At 33.6% G+C, this 15256-nt stretch overlaps 2 protein-coding genes across 2 annotated transcripts; one reads left to right on the forward strand and one right to left on the reverse strand.

Annotated features, from left to right (window-relative positions):
- Window positions 1-4814: 4814 nt before the first annotated feature.
- On the reverse strand, window positions 4815-6113 carry LOC107611672 (F-box/kelch-repeat protein At3g23880-like). The gene has a single exon (XM_016313575.3). The coding sequence runs from the start codon at window positions 6111-6113 to the stop codon at window positions 4815-4817; it is 1299 nt and encodes a 432-aa protein (XP_016169061.1).
- A 5408-nt stretch (window positions 6114-11521) lies between these two features.
- Window positions 11522-14364, forward strand: LOC107611673 (protein FAR1-RELATED SEQUENCE 5-like). The gene is made up of 2 exons (XM_016313576.2): window positions 11522-13732; window positions 14239-14364. The coding sequence occupies exons 1-2, from the start codon at window positions 11525-11527 to the stop codon at window positions 14362-14364; spliced, it is 2334 nt and encodes a 777-aa protein (XP_016169062.2). The 5' UTR covers window positions 11522-11524.
- The last annotated feature ends 892 nt before the right edge of the window (window positions 14365-15256 follow it).

Below are 15256 nucleotides of genomic sequence, written 5' to 3' on the forward strand. Positions count from 1 at the left end.
TTTCCACCTTCTCTTGGTGAAGTCTTTCTAGCACTGCCAACTTTGTTATTAATGCTATCAATTATTTGAAGGATTACCATGTGTTCATAACATGCAGCGTAAGAAAAGAAAGTAATTATAAAGATTTATTTTGTACTTAAACTTTATTTCAATAATAAATATATAGTAGATCAGATCTAAATACCTGAGTACGCTAGTAAAATTTTTTTTCTCCTTCGATAGTACGAAGGCGCTATGCGTATCCACACCGAGACCAACATTTGCTGTCAACCCCTTGACCAATGGACATCTAATCTAAATTGAGAAACCTCTTGCAACTCTTTGCACACCATAAAATTCTTCTCCAAGGCTCATACGTTTATGTGTGTAGAGGTAAAGAAATAAAACCCTTGTGTTTATTCTCATATTTGTCCTGTACTCTTGGCATACATATATATAGTATGAGATTTGTTACTGATTTTAAATTTGAATCTCAATTCAAATTTGAATCATATCTTACTATTCTAAACTTGAATCTTTAAAATTTATGAATTATATCATAACTCAATTTGAAACAAAATCAGTTAGGATCTCATCCAAATTTAGAAATAGAATAACTAATTATTCTCAAATCTCATTTAATATTCTCAATTATCATATTATTATTATATTCTTGGTGCTAGTAAAGAATATACTAATATTCCATTTTGAATTAATATAATTATTTATTTGATCAAATCAAAATAATAATTAAATAATTCTATAGCAAATATTAGAACACTCGTTAGTGTGTGACCCTTTAGGTTCAATACTAAGCGGGTAGTAAATTAGTCATACTAAATTTATTAATCAAGGCTGGCGTCTAGCAACACTCTTCAACGACCCGATAGTATGAAGTAATATATTTTTACTAAGAACCTTAGAAGAACAAAGTATAATTCCTTCCATCTTTCCAGCTCTTGGTTAACCCTTAGAGTATGGTTTAATTATCAAACTCTAATTTGTTACCATTACTATAATGAATTGTGAATGACTCAAGAAACTCATTTCTTCATTCATTCAATCCCCTTGGCCAAGGTTTTATTCATCTCAGTCATTATAATCATAGAGCTCAAACTCTTTATCGAGAGTTGATGGATTCCTTATTGTCTAATCATTAATTCTACAAGTATTTAAATTATACCCAATATCTATTCAACTAGCACCATAGGGTATTAAGTGTCCGGAATCAAAGTATAATAAATACATTGTTAATTACTATGACAGTTGCAAGTCAAAGGAAACTCTATTATCATGTTCATCTTGAGAATATCCTATTGACCAATATACGATAATTATAACCATTAGGAACTCTTAAAGTGAGTCAGTTCAATGGTCATATCTCTGACTCTATATGCACAATATATATATATATATATAATTTAATAAATGAGATCTATTAATCTTTATCCAATGAAGACCTTTATATATATTGATCTTTCCAGATTATTAATGTTCTTTTTTAATAATCCTATGACTAAGAACAATTTAGATTAAATTATAAAAAATTTATCTCTCAATATTATGATCACTATCATAATGATAAATCTCTAAATTTAATCAAGAATTTTATTATATTAACATTTTAATATAATAACATTAACAAATTATTTGACACATGATTAATTGTATTGTGGTCATACTCTTTATTCCCAACAAATACTGCATTTTAAGTTGTAGATGCTTATGTTATTATTAAATTCTTGGTGGTTGTATAAAAATAATAATGAAAGACAAAGGATGAATCAAACTATAAAACAGAACGTTGAAAACATCTTTCTATTTTTAAACTTTCATATATTTATAGTCCAAGCTTTAATGAAATCAACGTTGAAAACATCTTCTATTCTTAAACTTTCATATATTTATAGTCCAAGCTTTAATGAAATTAAGTGCAATCTTGTCTTTTAATTTATGTTTTCATCCTTAATTTCTTATGGTATTTCCATGTATGTGGAGTGGACTAAATACCCATTTTGGTCCCTGAGATTCACGCGATTATTTAATTTGGTTCCTAAAATTCAAAATTACCTATAATAGTCCTCCAAATTTAAATTCAGGCACCTATATGGTCCCTCGACTCTTTCCGGTGATGACTAGGCAAACGAAGTGCTGATATAGCACCTTCCCTATTACGGTGGATGATGAGTAAACGATGTCGTTTACCTTTGGTGCCCAAACAAGTCAGAAATGAAGAATAGTGGAGGTAGAGGAGAAGAATAATACTTTATTTTGGGTCTTCATCATTTCTTCTCCCTTTATATACAAAGTGACGATATTTCTGACTTGTTTGGATGACAAGGGTAAACAACGTTGTTTACTCATCATCCAGCGTAGCAGGAAGGATGCCATTTCAGCATTTCGTTTGTCTAGTCATTGCCAGAAAGATTCGAGGGACCACATTGGTGCTGGAACTTGAATCTGGAGGATCAGTATAAGTAATTTTGAATTTCAAGGACCAAAATGAGTAATCGCGTGAATTTCAGGGACCAAAATAAAAATTTAGTCATGTGGAGTGAGGTGGTAATTCGAATTAAACAGTATGTTAGTGTAATGTTCACTGGACTTATCTTTTACATATTTCTCTTTTTCTGCAGCGCTACAAGGTTAATAAATATTATTATTTTACACGTATAAAATACAATTTACATAAGTCAATACAATTTACATTAATATTTATCAAAGTTTATACACATAAATCAATACTAAAGAAAAGTTGGTATTTATTTTCGCCAAAATTGGTAAAAATTGCTGCCCTTAAAGATTTTTCGAATTTCATAAACTATTATATATATAAAGGCATGTAGAAAGATTTAAAAGGAGTTGTTTGGATTTATAAGATGAGGTGAAGTGTACTTTCTTAATGAGCCTAGATTAGTGCACCATAAATTGTGATGCTTGTTTGATGAACATGCCTACTAGAAGATGCATGCCATGTTGTGGAACTCCTATACCGGATTCACATTCCAATCACTGCAAATCAGCGGTCATGCCTTCTATTAATTGGAGTGTTTATCATGCAATTCTTTATTTTAATTTGGATAAAGAGACATGGTCATTTTTCTTGCCTGATATGGATTCAGATGATTATTCCCGGAGACAGTACACTCACTTACGTGTTTTGAGAAGTTAGGGGGTCCTAAAAATTTTATAAAGGCATTTAAGTTGTGAAATGTAATTTTATTTTCAGGAATATCCATGTATCTGTTTCAAACTTTCAATAGAAGAAGCACATTACTTGCTGCTTATGCAAAAGAAAACAAAATAAAAATAAAATAAAAATTTTAGAAAGGTAAGTTAGTTGAACTTTACACTTGTTATGTTAGGCCTTGAACATTTTAATGTACCAAGTCCAATTTTAATTGATGTAGAGCTTGAATCGCAGAGACAATGTTCTCAATCTTTAATTTTGTTGTAATTTATAAAATATTCTGGTGTACTATGAATATAATAATAGAGTTAAGGCTTGTCTTTTCTTTTTAAGGTACTGTTATAATAACATGGTACCTTATTATTATTGTTTATATTTTTACCATCATGGCATAGAAGGTTCTGATTCAAATTAAATGTGCTGTGAAATCTTCCAAACGTTCAGTACTGTATTTTTTATTAGGAATATTATGACATATTTAAAAACGTGACAAAAAGATCATATAATTTATTTTTATATTAATTGAATTATATATGAATTAATTACTCACTAATGTATTCACACAATTACTGGTTGAAAATCCAATTGCTTCAACAGAATTTACATGCTTAGGATCACTAATGTATTCTACTATATGCATTTGCATCTAACTTCTACCACTAATGTGTTCTATTTTTTTAATGATATTTACAAGTTTATCTCCCCCACTGTGTTCTCTCTTTTTAATGCTATTTATAAGTTTGTATAAAAAAAAAAAAATACTCATTATGAGCAGCTCTAAAAGGAGAAAAAAAATTAAGACGTTAAGTATTTTTTGAGAAATTAGTGAGTTACTAAGATCTAAGTGTTGCGTTTGAAAGAGAGATTAAGCTCGAAAGACAAAAACTAAATTAAATTTTACGAAATTGAATTATATCTTGATATCATATTTGATTTAAAATAAATATAAAAATTAAAAATAAATTTAAAATTAAAAAATTAAATGAAAGTGTTAATCTTCCTAAACTTCTAACATGTACTTGAAATCTTTACTCTCAATTTTAAAGTTTTAATAACACAAACAAATCTGATCTTAAATTTCTTTCTTTGGTTATATTTAACAATAAATACTAAAGAACATTATGCTTGTAACATCTAATTTAATCCAAAATTTAAATGAATTTTAAAATAAAAAAGAATGCAATTAAATTGAATTGAATTTATTTTAATGTACATTACTAGTTTAAAATATTTTATGCGTAGAAATTTATATTTTTTTATAGGAACACATTCAATAATTACAGAAACATAAAAGATAAAACATCATCATCTTAAATAGACATAATTCAATCGTATTGTTAAGATAATATCAAAGTTTCCTAAGCCTGGTTAGCAAATAAATTATTCTGAGGATTTTTCTTTTATTAAATACAAAATTGCCCAATGAAAGCATGATTATCAAGCAAGTATAATTTTTCATCAGTACACAAAATGTTAAAAGAAATATCTAACAAAAATAGGAAAAACATCAAATGAATTATCATAAATCTAACTGAAAAATAAAAATAATACTCAGATAAATAAATTTGGTGGTGGACTACTAGTGCTAGAAAAGTTTCACCAAATGAAGGTGCATACAGGCTATTAACTATTAAGAGACAATAGATTAGGGTTTTTGCAGCACCATTTTGGATGAATTGCTTTGAAGACCATTTGGTGAAACTAAACTTTCATGGTAGATATAAGCTATCTTAGAACCTATGCTTTGAGGAAAATGACGATAGTTTTTTCGTAAATTTATGCTGTCAGGTAAATCTATGCTACCATCTTTTAAATTACACAAAAATATTCTTAAAGATGGAGAAATGGCCAAAAGTACATCATTTTTCGAGATGTAAAGAGATTGTAAAGAAAAACCCAAATTTTCGAGTTTCCAGCGGAAGGAAATACTTACCAATTTATTCCAAGATTGAGCATCTCCGTATTCCTTCATCTGCCACACAATCCAATGTTTTGCGTTCAAATGCTCATAACAAACAGAAAGACAGTTTCTCAAAATACATAAATAAGTACTCTTCTCCCGAGAATAATCATTTGAATCGGTATAAGGCAGGAGAAATTGACCATAAGTCTCTTTACTCAAGTCAAAATAAACAACCACCCGACGATTAACACTCCAATTAATAGTGCATGCTCGGGTACTACCAAAAAATACCCCTTCCATATTATCAGGTATAAAAGGCTCGACAGTTAGGTCATCAGATTGGTCAAATGGGGTATCATCAATTCTTCTCCAAGAAGAAGTTGGTCCAAATGTATAAATTCTGGTACTAAATTCCAAACCATATGGCCGCACTTTCTCCATTATAAATCCCAAGAGCTTGTAGCTGTCACTGAAATGATCGTAACCAAAGCCACAAATATGGATGGCTTCACCGCTGATTTGCGGTGATTGGAATATAAATCCGGTACAGGGGTTCCACAAGATGCCATGTGTATTCTGGCCGTCATATTCAAAAAAGCATAACAATCCATGGCAAGAACCAACGATTCTGTTGTAGCTTTTTCCACTGAAGTAATCGACTTTAGTAGGTTCAGAAGGGTTGTCCATTATTGACTGTACGGAGAGAACTCCAATACTGTCGTAGACACCATGGCCTCTGGAGGGCAAACTGTTGTAACAAGCAATTCGTAGCGAAGACAGGCTTGGATCGCGTAAGCATGAACGACGAAGGTGCTTGTCGGTGAAGTCAGGGGATGAAATTAGGTTTCTCCATGAACTGCACACGCTCCTTAGGGAAACAAGCGTCCTTGCCGGAAGCCTCAGCAAGATTTCAATTATCAACTCCTCCGGAAGGTCTGGCAGCGGCGGCGTTCTTGCGGTGGCCGTGTGACGATGGAGAAGTACCAGCCCTCTCGACGCGTTCTTCTCCGCGTCATTCATAATTACGATCGGTAACGTCATCGTTTCAGTTTGAGTTTGCCTTGTATTCTATTTATATTAGGGTTTTCATGTTTCAATATGAGATCAAAATCACAAACCGCCGATCCAATCGAATCTAATCAAATAAATTATATAAATTGGATCCCATTTTTTATAATCATAAAAGATTTGAGTTGAATTTGTTTCAAATTTCAAATAAATTATATAAATTGGATCCCATTTTTTATATACTTTTTCTGCACAATTGAAGGGAATGAATTTGACAGGGTTTTGATTAAATTTAAATCTCAAAGGACTGGAGTTTCATACTCATGCAATACAATAGAATAAGATCAAATAATTTATATTTATATGTCAATTTTTATAATACCGATATACCTAATAGACAATAAATAATTAATTATATAACTACACAAACATTAAAGTGGAAAAATTTATGATAAGGAACGATTTTAAAAAATCTTATTAGAATCTTGATTTAATATTTAAAATCTTTTAATATTACGATTTTAAATAAGTGAACTGATTTGATGAAAATTTTACTATAATATACAATTTTATAATTTAAATTTTATCATAATTTTATATTTTATGTTTTACATATTTAATTTATTTTTTTTAAAGTCACCTAAAATCTCAATTTTCAGTATTTTGCAAAGAAACCATTTTTTTTACCATTTTATAATTGTTGGTAATGTGTTTATTTTTCTTATTTTCTATTTTCACGATTAATGGAAAAATGTGTCATCATTGGTAATTAATTGTTAACGAACTAACGAAGTCAGTTTTGAAACTGATAATAAGGTTTTGAAATTTTAAATTATTAACAAATGTTTAGGGTTTGAAAATTAAAAAGATCATAATATGCATTTAATTTGGTATAGTAAGCTGATTGGTAACTGTAGCATTTACTTTGGTATATAGAGAATACCTGAACATTTGTTATTTTACTTTCAAAAAAAGTTAAAAAATAAATTTATCAATTTTATAAATTTTAAAGACACATATTAACTTTATAAATTAAAAAAAATTATTAAAAATATAAAAAAATTTAAGTTTTTAATACATTTATTTTGTATTCATTAAATGAAAACATTTAAAAAATTAAAACTTATGTGGCCCGCCTAGGTTGTTTTCAGTGCTCGTTAGGACTTTTGGCGACTCTTTTGGGTTTTTTCAAATTTTCAAATCCTAGAAGATTGTTGACGAGAAATATTGACCGCTTCAAGTGCTGGTCAAGATCAGAAACTGAATGGAAGCAATGCAGAATAATCCTCAACAACACACACGGAGGCATGAAGATGATGAGAATGTGATCTGGGTGGAGGAGAAAGACTTCTCAAAGGGTTTGAATGGCTGTTCAAAAAGTCTCAGTGGGAACCATAGACAGCGCATTACGAGCAATTTGGGGAAGGCCTGCCGGTTAATTGTTAAAGTTGGAGTGGAGGTTAATTGTTGAAATTTGAAAATAATGATCAAATACAGGTGGACAAAGGAGTACTCGAATAATTAAATTAAAAGACATAGCCAGACAAAGGGTGGAATCTGATTGGCATGGAAGGAAGGTATTTCTGTTAAAATTATTAAGCATTCTAAATTCTATATTGCTGCCTCTATACGATCAATGTCGAGAGGTCCAAAAGGCGTTTTAAATCCCATGTTGAGGGTTTGACTATGTATCAATTGGCTCAAAAAATCAAAGAACCAGCAAAACAAACTCAGAATTGATTTAAAATATAGCCCTCCTAGGCAACCAATTTTGGAGACTCTCTACTGAGCAAACTATTAAAAGGTAAAGAATTCAGATTTGAACTGGAGAGTTAGGAGTGAAAGCTCCATCAAAATTGCTTCTGAACTCTGGGTACCTGGAAACATCCATCTCAACCCCCTCCCCCTCATGTTTGCTGGGTAAAAGACCTTATGAATGCAGACAAATCCTGATAGATCAGCTTTTTCCTCTTCAAATTAGTAATCGAATTCTGTCAATCAAACCAGCAGAAAGAACCTGAAACAGTCACACATGCATTAATCAGCTACTGTGAAGCACAACAAGTATGGCAAAGGAGTCCTTTAGCAACTCATCAGAATCCGAAAATGACAAAGAAGATGGAACTGGTAGCTTGTCTCTGCTGAAAAATTTGGAAGGCAAGCTGCAACCACCGGAAATAGTCATCCATGGAGCTTCAAAGTTGCTAGTTTTTCAGTGTGGAAGATGAGCTCTGTTTTTCCTTGCCTTAAACTTATGCTACTTTACCTTTCCTTATTTCTATTCTATTTCTCACTTTTAAGTGAATTGATGGGAAGCCCCTACCATCTTTTTATTTTGTCCTAAATTATGGACTCCTTGTATTTCTAATTAATGAAATAAATGATACCTTTGGTGAAAAAAAAAAACCTTTAAATTTTTCACTAATAGGCTTATCATGTGTTCTATAACTAAATCCTAAATCAATTTAACGGTGACTAAGGTTAAAAGTGAGTTAAGGGCACTCGTCATTTAGTTTGAGTTTAATTTATGTGCTAAATGAGTTGAACTCGAATTTGTATTAAGCTAATTCAATTATATATTATTTATTATAATTATTGATATAAATAATATATTATGAATTTTATATTTTTAATTCATAGAAATGATATATAATTTTACGTTTGCAAATAAATTTTATATATAATTATAATAGAGGATATAAATCATAATTTTTAATTCATTTTTATTCACTATGATTAGTTGTCTATTGAATGTTATCTACTTTACAGTCAATTAGTACAAAATTTAAATAAATAAATCGATTATTTAGTGACATGAATATTGAATTTTTTTTTGTGACTATGAATATTGAATTAATAATTTGTAATTATAAAATAGTAATAAAAAATTAATAACGGATTCTTTTAAATAAATAATTTAAACGTTTTAGTTACTGGCATAGATAATTTGGATATAATTTACGAATTTTATATTTTATTATTTATTTTATTTACAATATAAATGAATTAATTATGAGTAAATTTGAGTCACCAAAAATTATGAGTAAATTTTATGTACAAGACATAAATTTTAAGCTGTGAACGAAATATGATATTTAAAAATATAAAAATATAATTTTTATAAATATACATACAAATATAATTTATTAAAATAATAAAAATATTAATAATTTAATTTGGATCGATTCAAAATTTAATATATTTTGTTATTATTTAAAATGAATGAGATATTAATATTATTTGAATATGCAGTTAATTACTAATATCTTAAAACGGTTACACTAACGTATTTTAATAATATCATTTTGAATTTTTTCTTAATCCAACTATCCAATTAAAATATTTGTTAATATTTCATTCAAATTTTAAATTTAGAATTTTTAATTACCGTGTTATATATTAATTATACTGCAAAATATCTCTTATTAATTATAGTGTGCCATATATGATAGGAAACTTTTCCCATGCTCCAGTCCACTTTACTGGATCTCTGATGTTCCATGTACGGCCGGTCACGCTTTTTTAATTTGTCCTGTAGTCAAATGTGAAATATCGAGAATGTCCCTGAAGAAAGGCAAAAATGAGGGCAGGTAAAGTGATCAGCTCAAAGAAAAAATGAAGCCGAGTAGCCCCTCAGCTAGCTGGTTTAAGAGTGCTTGGGCTGAAATACGGTGTCGTCATGGAAAACCCCAGATGCCCTAATCTGATATTGTCCTCTCACCCATGGAGGCTTGGAGGCCGTCCTCATCGGTCATCGTTTGTGTTGTTTGTGTATGTACTTAAAGTGACTGTGGCCTTCAACTTCTGGATCCCTGATAACGTCGGAGGTTGGAATCGAAGTAAACGGTCATCGCGGAGGCCTTGTTTATCTTACCCGCCCGATCGCACGAGTTGGCACCATAGATCGCAGCTCGTCTTAGTAACAGGTGGTGGACATCGCGCAATTTTGTTCGTCGACGCGGTGGTCCCATCGCCCTGTGTAAGTCCGTCGACGGGTGAGACTCAATCTGCCAATTTCCGTTTTGTTTTCAATTTAATTTCTCCATGGTGAGGATGTGGCTGAAATTTTAACCTGTCTCTGAAATAACGGATTTTTTTACTACTCTAATTTTGATGTTGTTGTTGTTCTTGAGAAATATGAAAAATATTATATGATCTTGTTGAAAATGTGTGTGATGTGTTAATGTTGGTTTAACCGCGTCGTTGATCTAATGAGATGATTGAGCATAAAGTGTGTTCTGAAAAAAGTAGAGGTAATTGAGTTTGTTGCTTAATCCCGTAAGAAAGCGTTGAATTTGCTGCTCCAAAGAATGCGTTATTCTGCTTTGTTTTTTTCTGTAAAAGCGTTGGGTATTTATTTTGTTACAAATTCCTTTGTACCTGTATTGGTAGCAATTAGGATGTAATGGCGAATGTGTTTGCTTGTTTGTGTCGTAGTTGTATTGAATGTGGTATTTTTGGAATTTTGTGTATGTAGTAGGCAAGTGGAGGCTGTGAGGATGTTGGATAGTAGATGAGGTGGTAAAGTAAGGGTTTGTGATGTATGTAAGTGGCATATTTTTTCATTGATCGGGTGAGACAGTTTTGAGGCGGGCAAGTTGATTATAGTAACTGTGGCAAAGAAGTTTGTGCAATCCCTAGTTTATTGTTTGTTATAGTTTGACATGTTTGTATTTCAGGTAATAATGGCATCAAGTAGCAAGTTTTGCAAGGATGCGTGTATGTGGAATGAGCCTCTTGCGGACAACTGGATGGAGGGCAAGGGTGGTGTGTCGAATTCTCAGGTACGACTGGTATAGGTGCCAATCTGTATTTATTGTGTGTGAGTGGGATCGAATTCGATGGGAATGGTCTGTTACACCATTTCGGTGGTGTTGTTCATGGAGTTGGTTGCACTCTTAGCAGGTGTGAGGGTTATGCTGTGAGAAGTTATATTCTATGTGGTGACAATGATGTGACGAGTGTGATGCGTAGAAGAAATTATAGATTTGTGTTTTGTTGTTAAGTTAGCCGTGGCTGTAGTATTTGTTAAGTTTTCATTTATGAAGTTTCACATTTTAAAGAAATATGCACCACTTGCATCTGTGATAATGAGCCTCAAGAAGCAAATCCTTTATTAAATAGATTGGCATGAACATGTTGTAGTGGCCAACCATTATGATGATTGGGTAAACTGTATGTTAAATTATAACATGATAATGTTTATTAAATGAAAATAATAATCCTGAAAGGAGTTTTTCAGTTCAAGTTATCTGGGTTGAATTAATAACCATATTAGCGCGTATGAACATTGCATCTGCAAAATATACATTGAGACTAATTGAAAATGCAAGGATTTGATGTTATCTAGTTTTAATATGCATGGATATGCAATATTTAAACACAACGCATTCCACATAATGCCAGCTGGTGGCGAAATGTTTGTCTTATTGTTTCAGGACACAATGTATGATACGAGAGTGGAGGAAGACGCTGAGTTATCCGATTGGGAAGGAAGGGGGGCTTCAATGTTGCCCGTTTTTTTGGGTTTGGATGGGTTGCAAGCAGAAGATGTGCTTGAAATGGAGTTTTCTTCACCTCAGGAGGCAAGCGGCTTCTATAACAATTACAGCCGACTAAAGCGGTTTGCATCAAGGCGAGGCAAGACGGTTAGAAACACTGCCGGAGAGATAGTGTGGTACACGTTTGTTTGTAATAGGCAAGGATTTCGAGAGAAGAAATGGTTGGAAAAGGTTGATCGCAAAAGGGAGCATAAGGTTGTAACCCGATGCGGATGCATGGCGGAGATGAGGATAAAGAGGAAAGAGGGTAGTGGGAGGTGGTATGTGTCGCGTTTTGTCGAGGAGCATAACCACGAACTTGCGTATGGGAAGCTTGTTGATTATCTGCGGTCACACAGGAAGATATCTGAGGTAGAAGTTGCTCAGCTAACAAGCATGAGGGAGATTGGGATTAGCATACCTAAGATTTATGAGTCTTTCGCAGCACAACTAGGGGGCTTTAATCTGGTAACATTCACAAAGCAAGATATGTATAATGAGATACGGAAACAGAGAGGTCTGCAAGGCGGAGACGTAAGTGCAGCTATTAGGTACTTGGAAGGTCTGGCACGCATGGATGGGAAAATGTTTTGGCGGTACAAGTTGGGGGCAGGGCAACACCTATGCAACTTGTTTTGGAGCGACAGTCGTTGTCAGGAAGATTATGGGATATTCGGCGATGTGCTAGCATTCGATGCTACCTATGGCCGCAACAAGTACAACCTACCTGTTGTAGTCTTTTCCGGAGTAAACCACCACAACCAGACATGCGTATTCGGAACAGCAATGGTCTCATGCGAATCGCAGGAGTCATATATTTGGGTTCTTCGCCAGTTCCTGGAATGCATGCAAGGTAAGGCACCGCATTCAGTCATCACGGATGGCGACCCGGCCATGCGGATAGCAATCCGGTCCGTTTTTCCTGAGGCACATCATCGTTTGTGTGCCTGGCATCTGCTGAGGAACGCGACTGTTAACATAAGCGACCCGAGATTCACACAAATGTTTAGACACTGCATGCTGGCAGATATGGAAATCGAGGAGTTCGAAGCGCATTGGGAGTCAATGCTCAACGAGTGCGGTGTTAGGGAGGTTGAGTGGGTTAAGGAGTTGTACAGCAAAAAGCACGCTTGGGCAACCGCATACATTCGTGGTAGATTTTTTGCTGGAGTACGGACAACCTCTAGGTGCGAGTCACTGCATGCCAAACTAGGTAGGTTTGTTGAGAGCAGGTATGGGGTGTTAGAATTTGTCAGAAATTTTCAAAGGTGTGTGGATTTTCTTCGTGACACGGAGGACGAGCTAGACTTTCGTTCATGGTACGGAACACCTGTGCTACAAACAGAGTTTGTTGAGCTGGAAAAGTCTGGATGGACTGTGTTCACCCGCGAAATGTTTGTCAGATTCCGGGATAGCCTGAAACGGTGTGTTCGTGTTAGAATATGTGAATTTAATGACAGTGAGAACCCTCATACATATACTCTCCAGAAGTATCGGAGGCCTGAGATGAATTGGAAGGTTTATAGGGACCATATCTCGAACAGATTTAGCTGCAGCTGCATGCGTATGGAGTCGTTTGGCATTCCTTGTGTGCATATCCTTTCCGTCTGTGTTATGCTAGACTTGGTGGAAATCCCTGAAAGCCTTGTGCTGCGTAGGTGGTCTAAGGCAGCCAAATTGGAGATACATAACCAATGTGTTGAGCAACAGACTGCTGACCCAAGTGTGACCTATAGGACACGATTGGGTGCTTTCTCCCAGCTGTGTAAGCGTTTAGGGCGCGTTGCTTGCATGAGTGATGAAGACTTCAAGCTTTACTCAAAGAAGCTTCTGAGCGATGCTCTCTTCCTTGAAATAAAGTATGGCTTAAGACCATCAACGGATGATATCACAACAGCAAATGATTGCGGGGTGAAAGACCCCATTCGTGTCAGAACAAAAGGCACTGGTCGGATGAGCCAAGCAGGCGGTTCTGCGCCGAAAACTAAAAGAAAGTGCAGCACATGCGGGAAGCTAGGGCACCGAAGGACTAGATGCCCCAATGGAGCCGCGCAAGCTTCAACGAGGATCAATGAATCACATGGTGGAAGAAACAAACGCAAGCGATCAAAGGTTACCACCTAACTAATTCCTGCATGGAGTGTTTAGTTTGCGACGTGACCAATAAAACTAACTCTATCCAGCGGTTCAATATTAATGGCACTTAAATCTTTGAACTTAACTACATGCTGTTTTGGAGGTCCAGTAGTTATTTCAGTATTATGTGCCTCAATATTTATTTGTTAAAAAATTTAGCACTTTAAGTGTGTGGGTAAATAAAATACAGTTAGTCTTTAATGCACGCACGGCATTCCTGATGTGTTAATTTTCTGATTCTCATAGAAGTGTATGTTAACATGTTACTTGTTTTGCCGGTATATGCTATGGTGTTGACGATGGGGAAGAAGCAGTCCTCGTCGTAACAAAATTAAACTCAGAACATACAACTGGGCTTTTATTAAGGCAGAATCTTTCGAAATCGTTCATGCTAATTATTGTGTGCATAAGCATGATTTAGCCACTACAATGTTGATGCTGCAAGGCGATCCGTTATCATTGCATAATGTTGGTGTAAACAGGTGTGTGGTTTGACGTTCTTGTTAATGCAGCAGGTACCCGTCGTTGTCCGAGATAATTGTCAGCCTGAAAATGCATGTCAAGCCGGAAGCGACAAATGGGAACACTTTTCGCTTGCAGACCCATGATGGCGGTCGACTTAGTTGTGACCTGTTATTCCAACTATGATGTTAAGGAGAACATGTTAGCCTGAAACCAATTTTTATCTAACTTCTTATGTTTGCACATAGGGATATTGTTAATAATAAACTCATAACTCTAATTTGCATGTTATTTGATGGCCACAATGTTAGATTCTGCTCCTACTGTCTTTTATTGGTAAGAACACAAGCTCCCTTGTGCATTGGAATTATAAATTCCTTTATGGACGGGATTATGCCGATTAGTTGGATTTTACGTGTAGTTACGGAATGATTTTGACGTTCTGCGTTGAGAATTGATGCACGAAGCTATTCATTTAGGTAATGTAAACCATGATGTGTTCCCATAGCTTGTGTATTGTTCTAGGAGTCTTCGTTATTGTTAAATTTCATAACAGTTTATGGTCTCAAATCACTGAAATTGAAAGCTAACAATTTTATGAGAACAAAAAATATTTTATGTAACATAGGTTGAACTTATTTTGTTATTTAATTAAACAAAATATGCTATCATTATTTATAGTAAAGTTATCTATATTGTTTCGTAAATAATATTGATATAATGAATACTCCTAAGTATGCTGTTTTCTAAAGATTAACGAGTGGAAATTATAGAAGTTTTTTACAACCAAGTTTTAGGTTCTAACACAATAAAAGATTTAAGTTCTAACATAATAAACCAATTCTTATTCTGAACGAATCACTTCACAATTTATAATTACAACTAAGATTTGCTCCCAAACTATTTTTATGATTTTCATTTCATCCCATACCCTAATATTTCTGCACAGTGGATATAGCAACAATTAGATATCATTGTTATAGCTTATCTTAATTAACATGACCAAAATTAATTGAAAAATTTTATCCCTTTTCTTGT

Source organism: Arachis ipaensis, chromosome B8, assembly GCF_059453495.1.
Source record: "Arachis ipaensis isolate K30076 ecotype BB chromosome B8, ASM5945349v1, whole genome shotgun sequence".
NCBI classification, from domain to species: Eukaryota; Viridiplantae; Streptophyta; class Magnoliopsida; order Fabales; family Fabaceae; genus Arachis; species Arachis ipaensis.

Excerpts from the sequence above, each read along its gene's own strand:
- LOC107611672 (XM_016313575.3), bottom strand. The coding sequence starts at position 6,113 with ATGACGTTACCGATCGTAATTATGAATGACGCGGAGAAGAACGCGTCG.
- LOC107611673 (XM_016313576.2), top strand. The coding sequence starts at position 11,525 with ATGTATGATACGAGAGTGGAGGAAGACGCTGAGTTATCCGATTGGGAA. Across the intron at positions 13,733-14,238 it reads ACAAACGCAAGCGATCAAAG|GTGTGTGGTTTGACGTTCTT; the intron begins GTTACCACCTAA and ends TGGTGTAAACAG.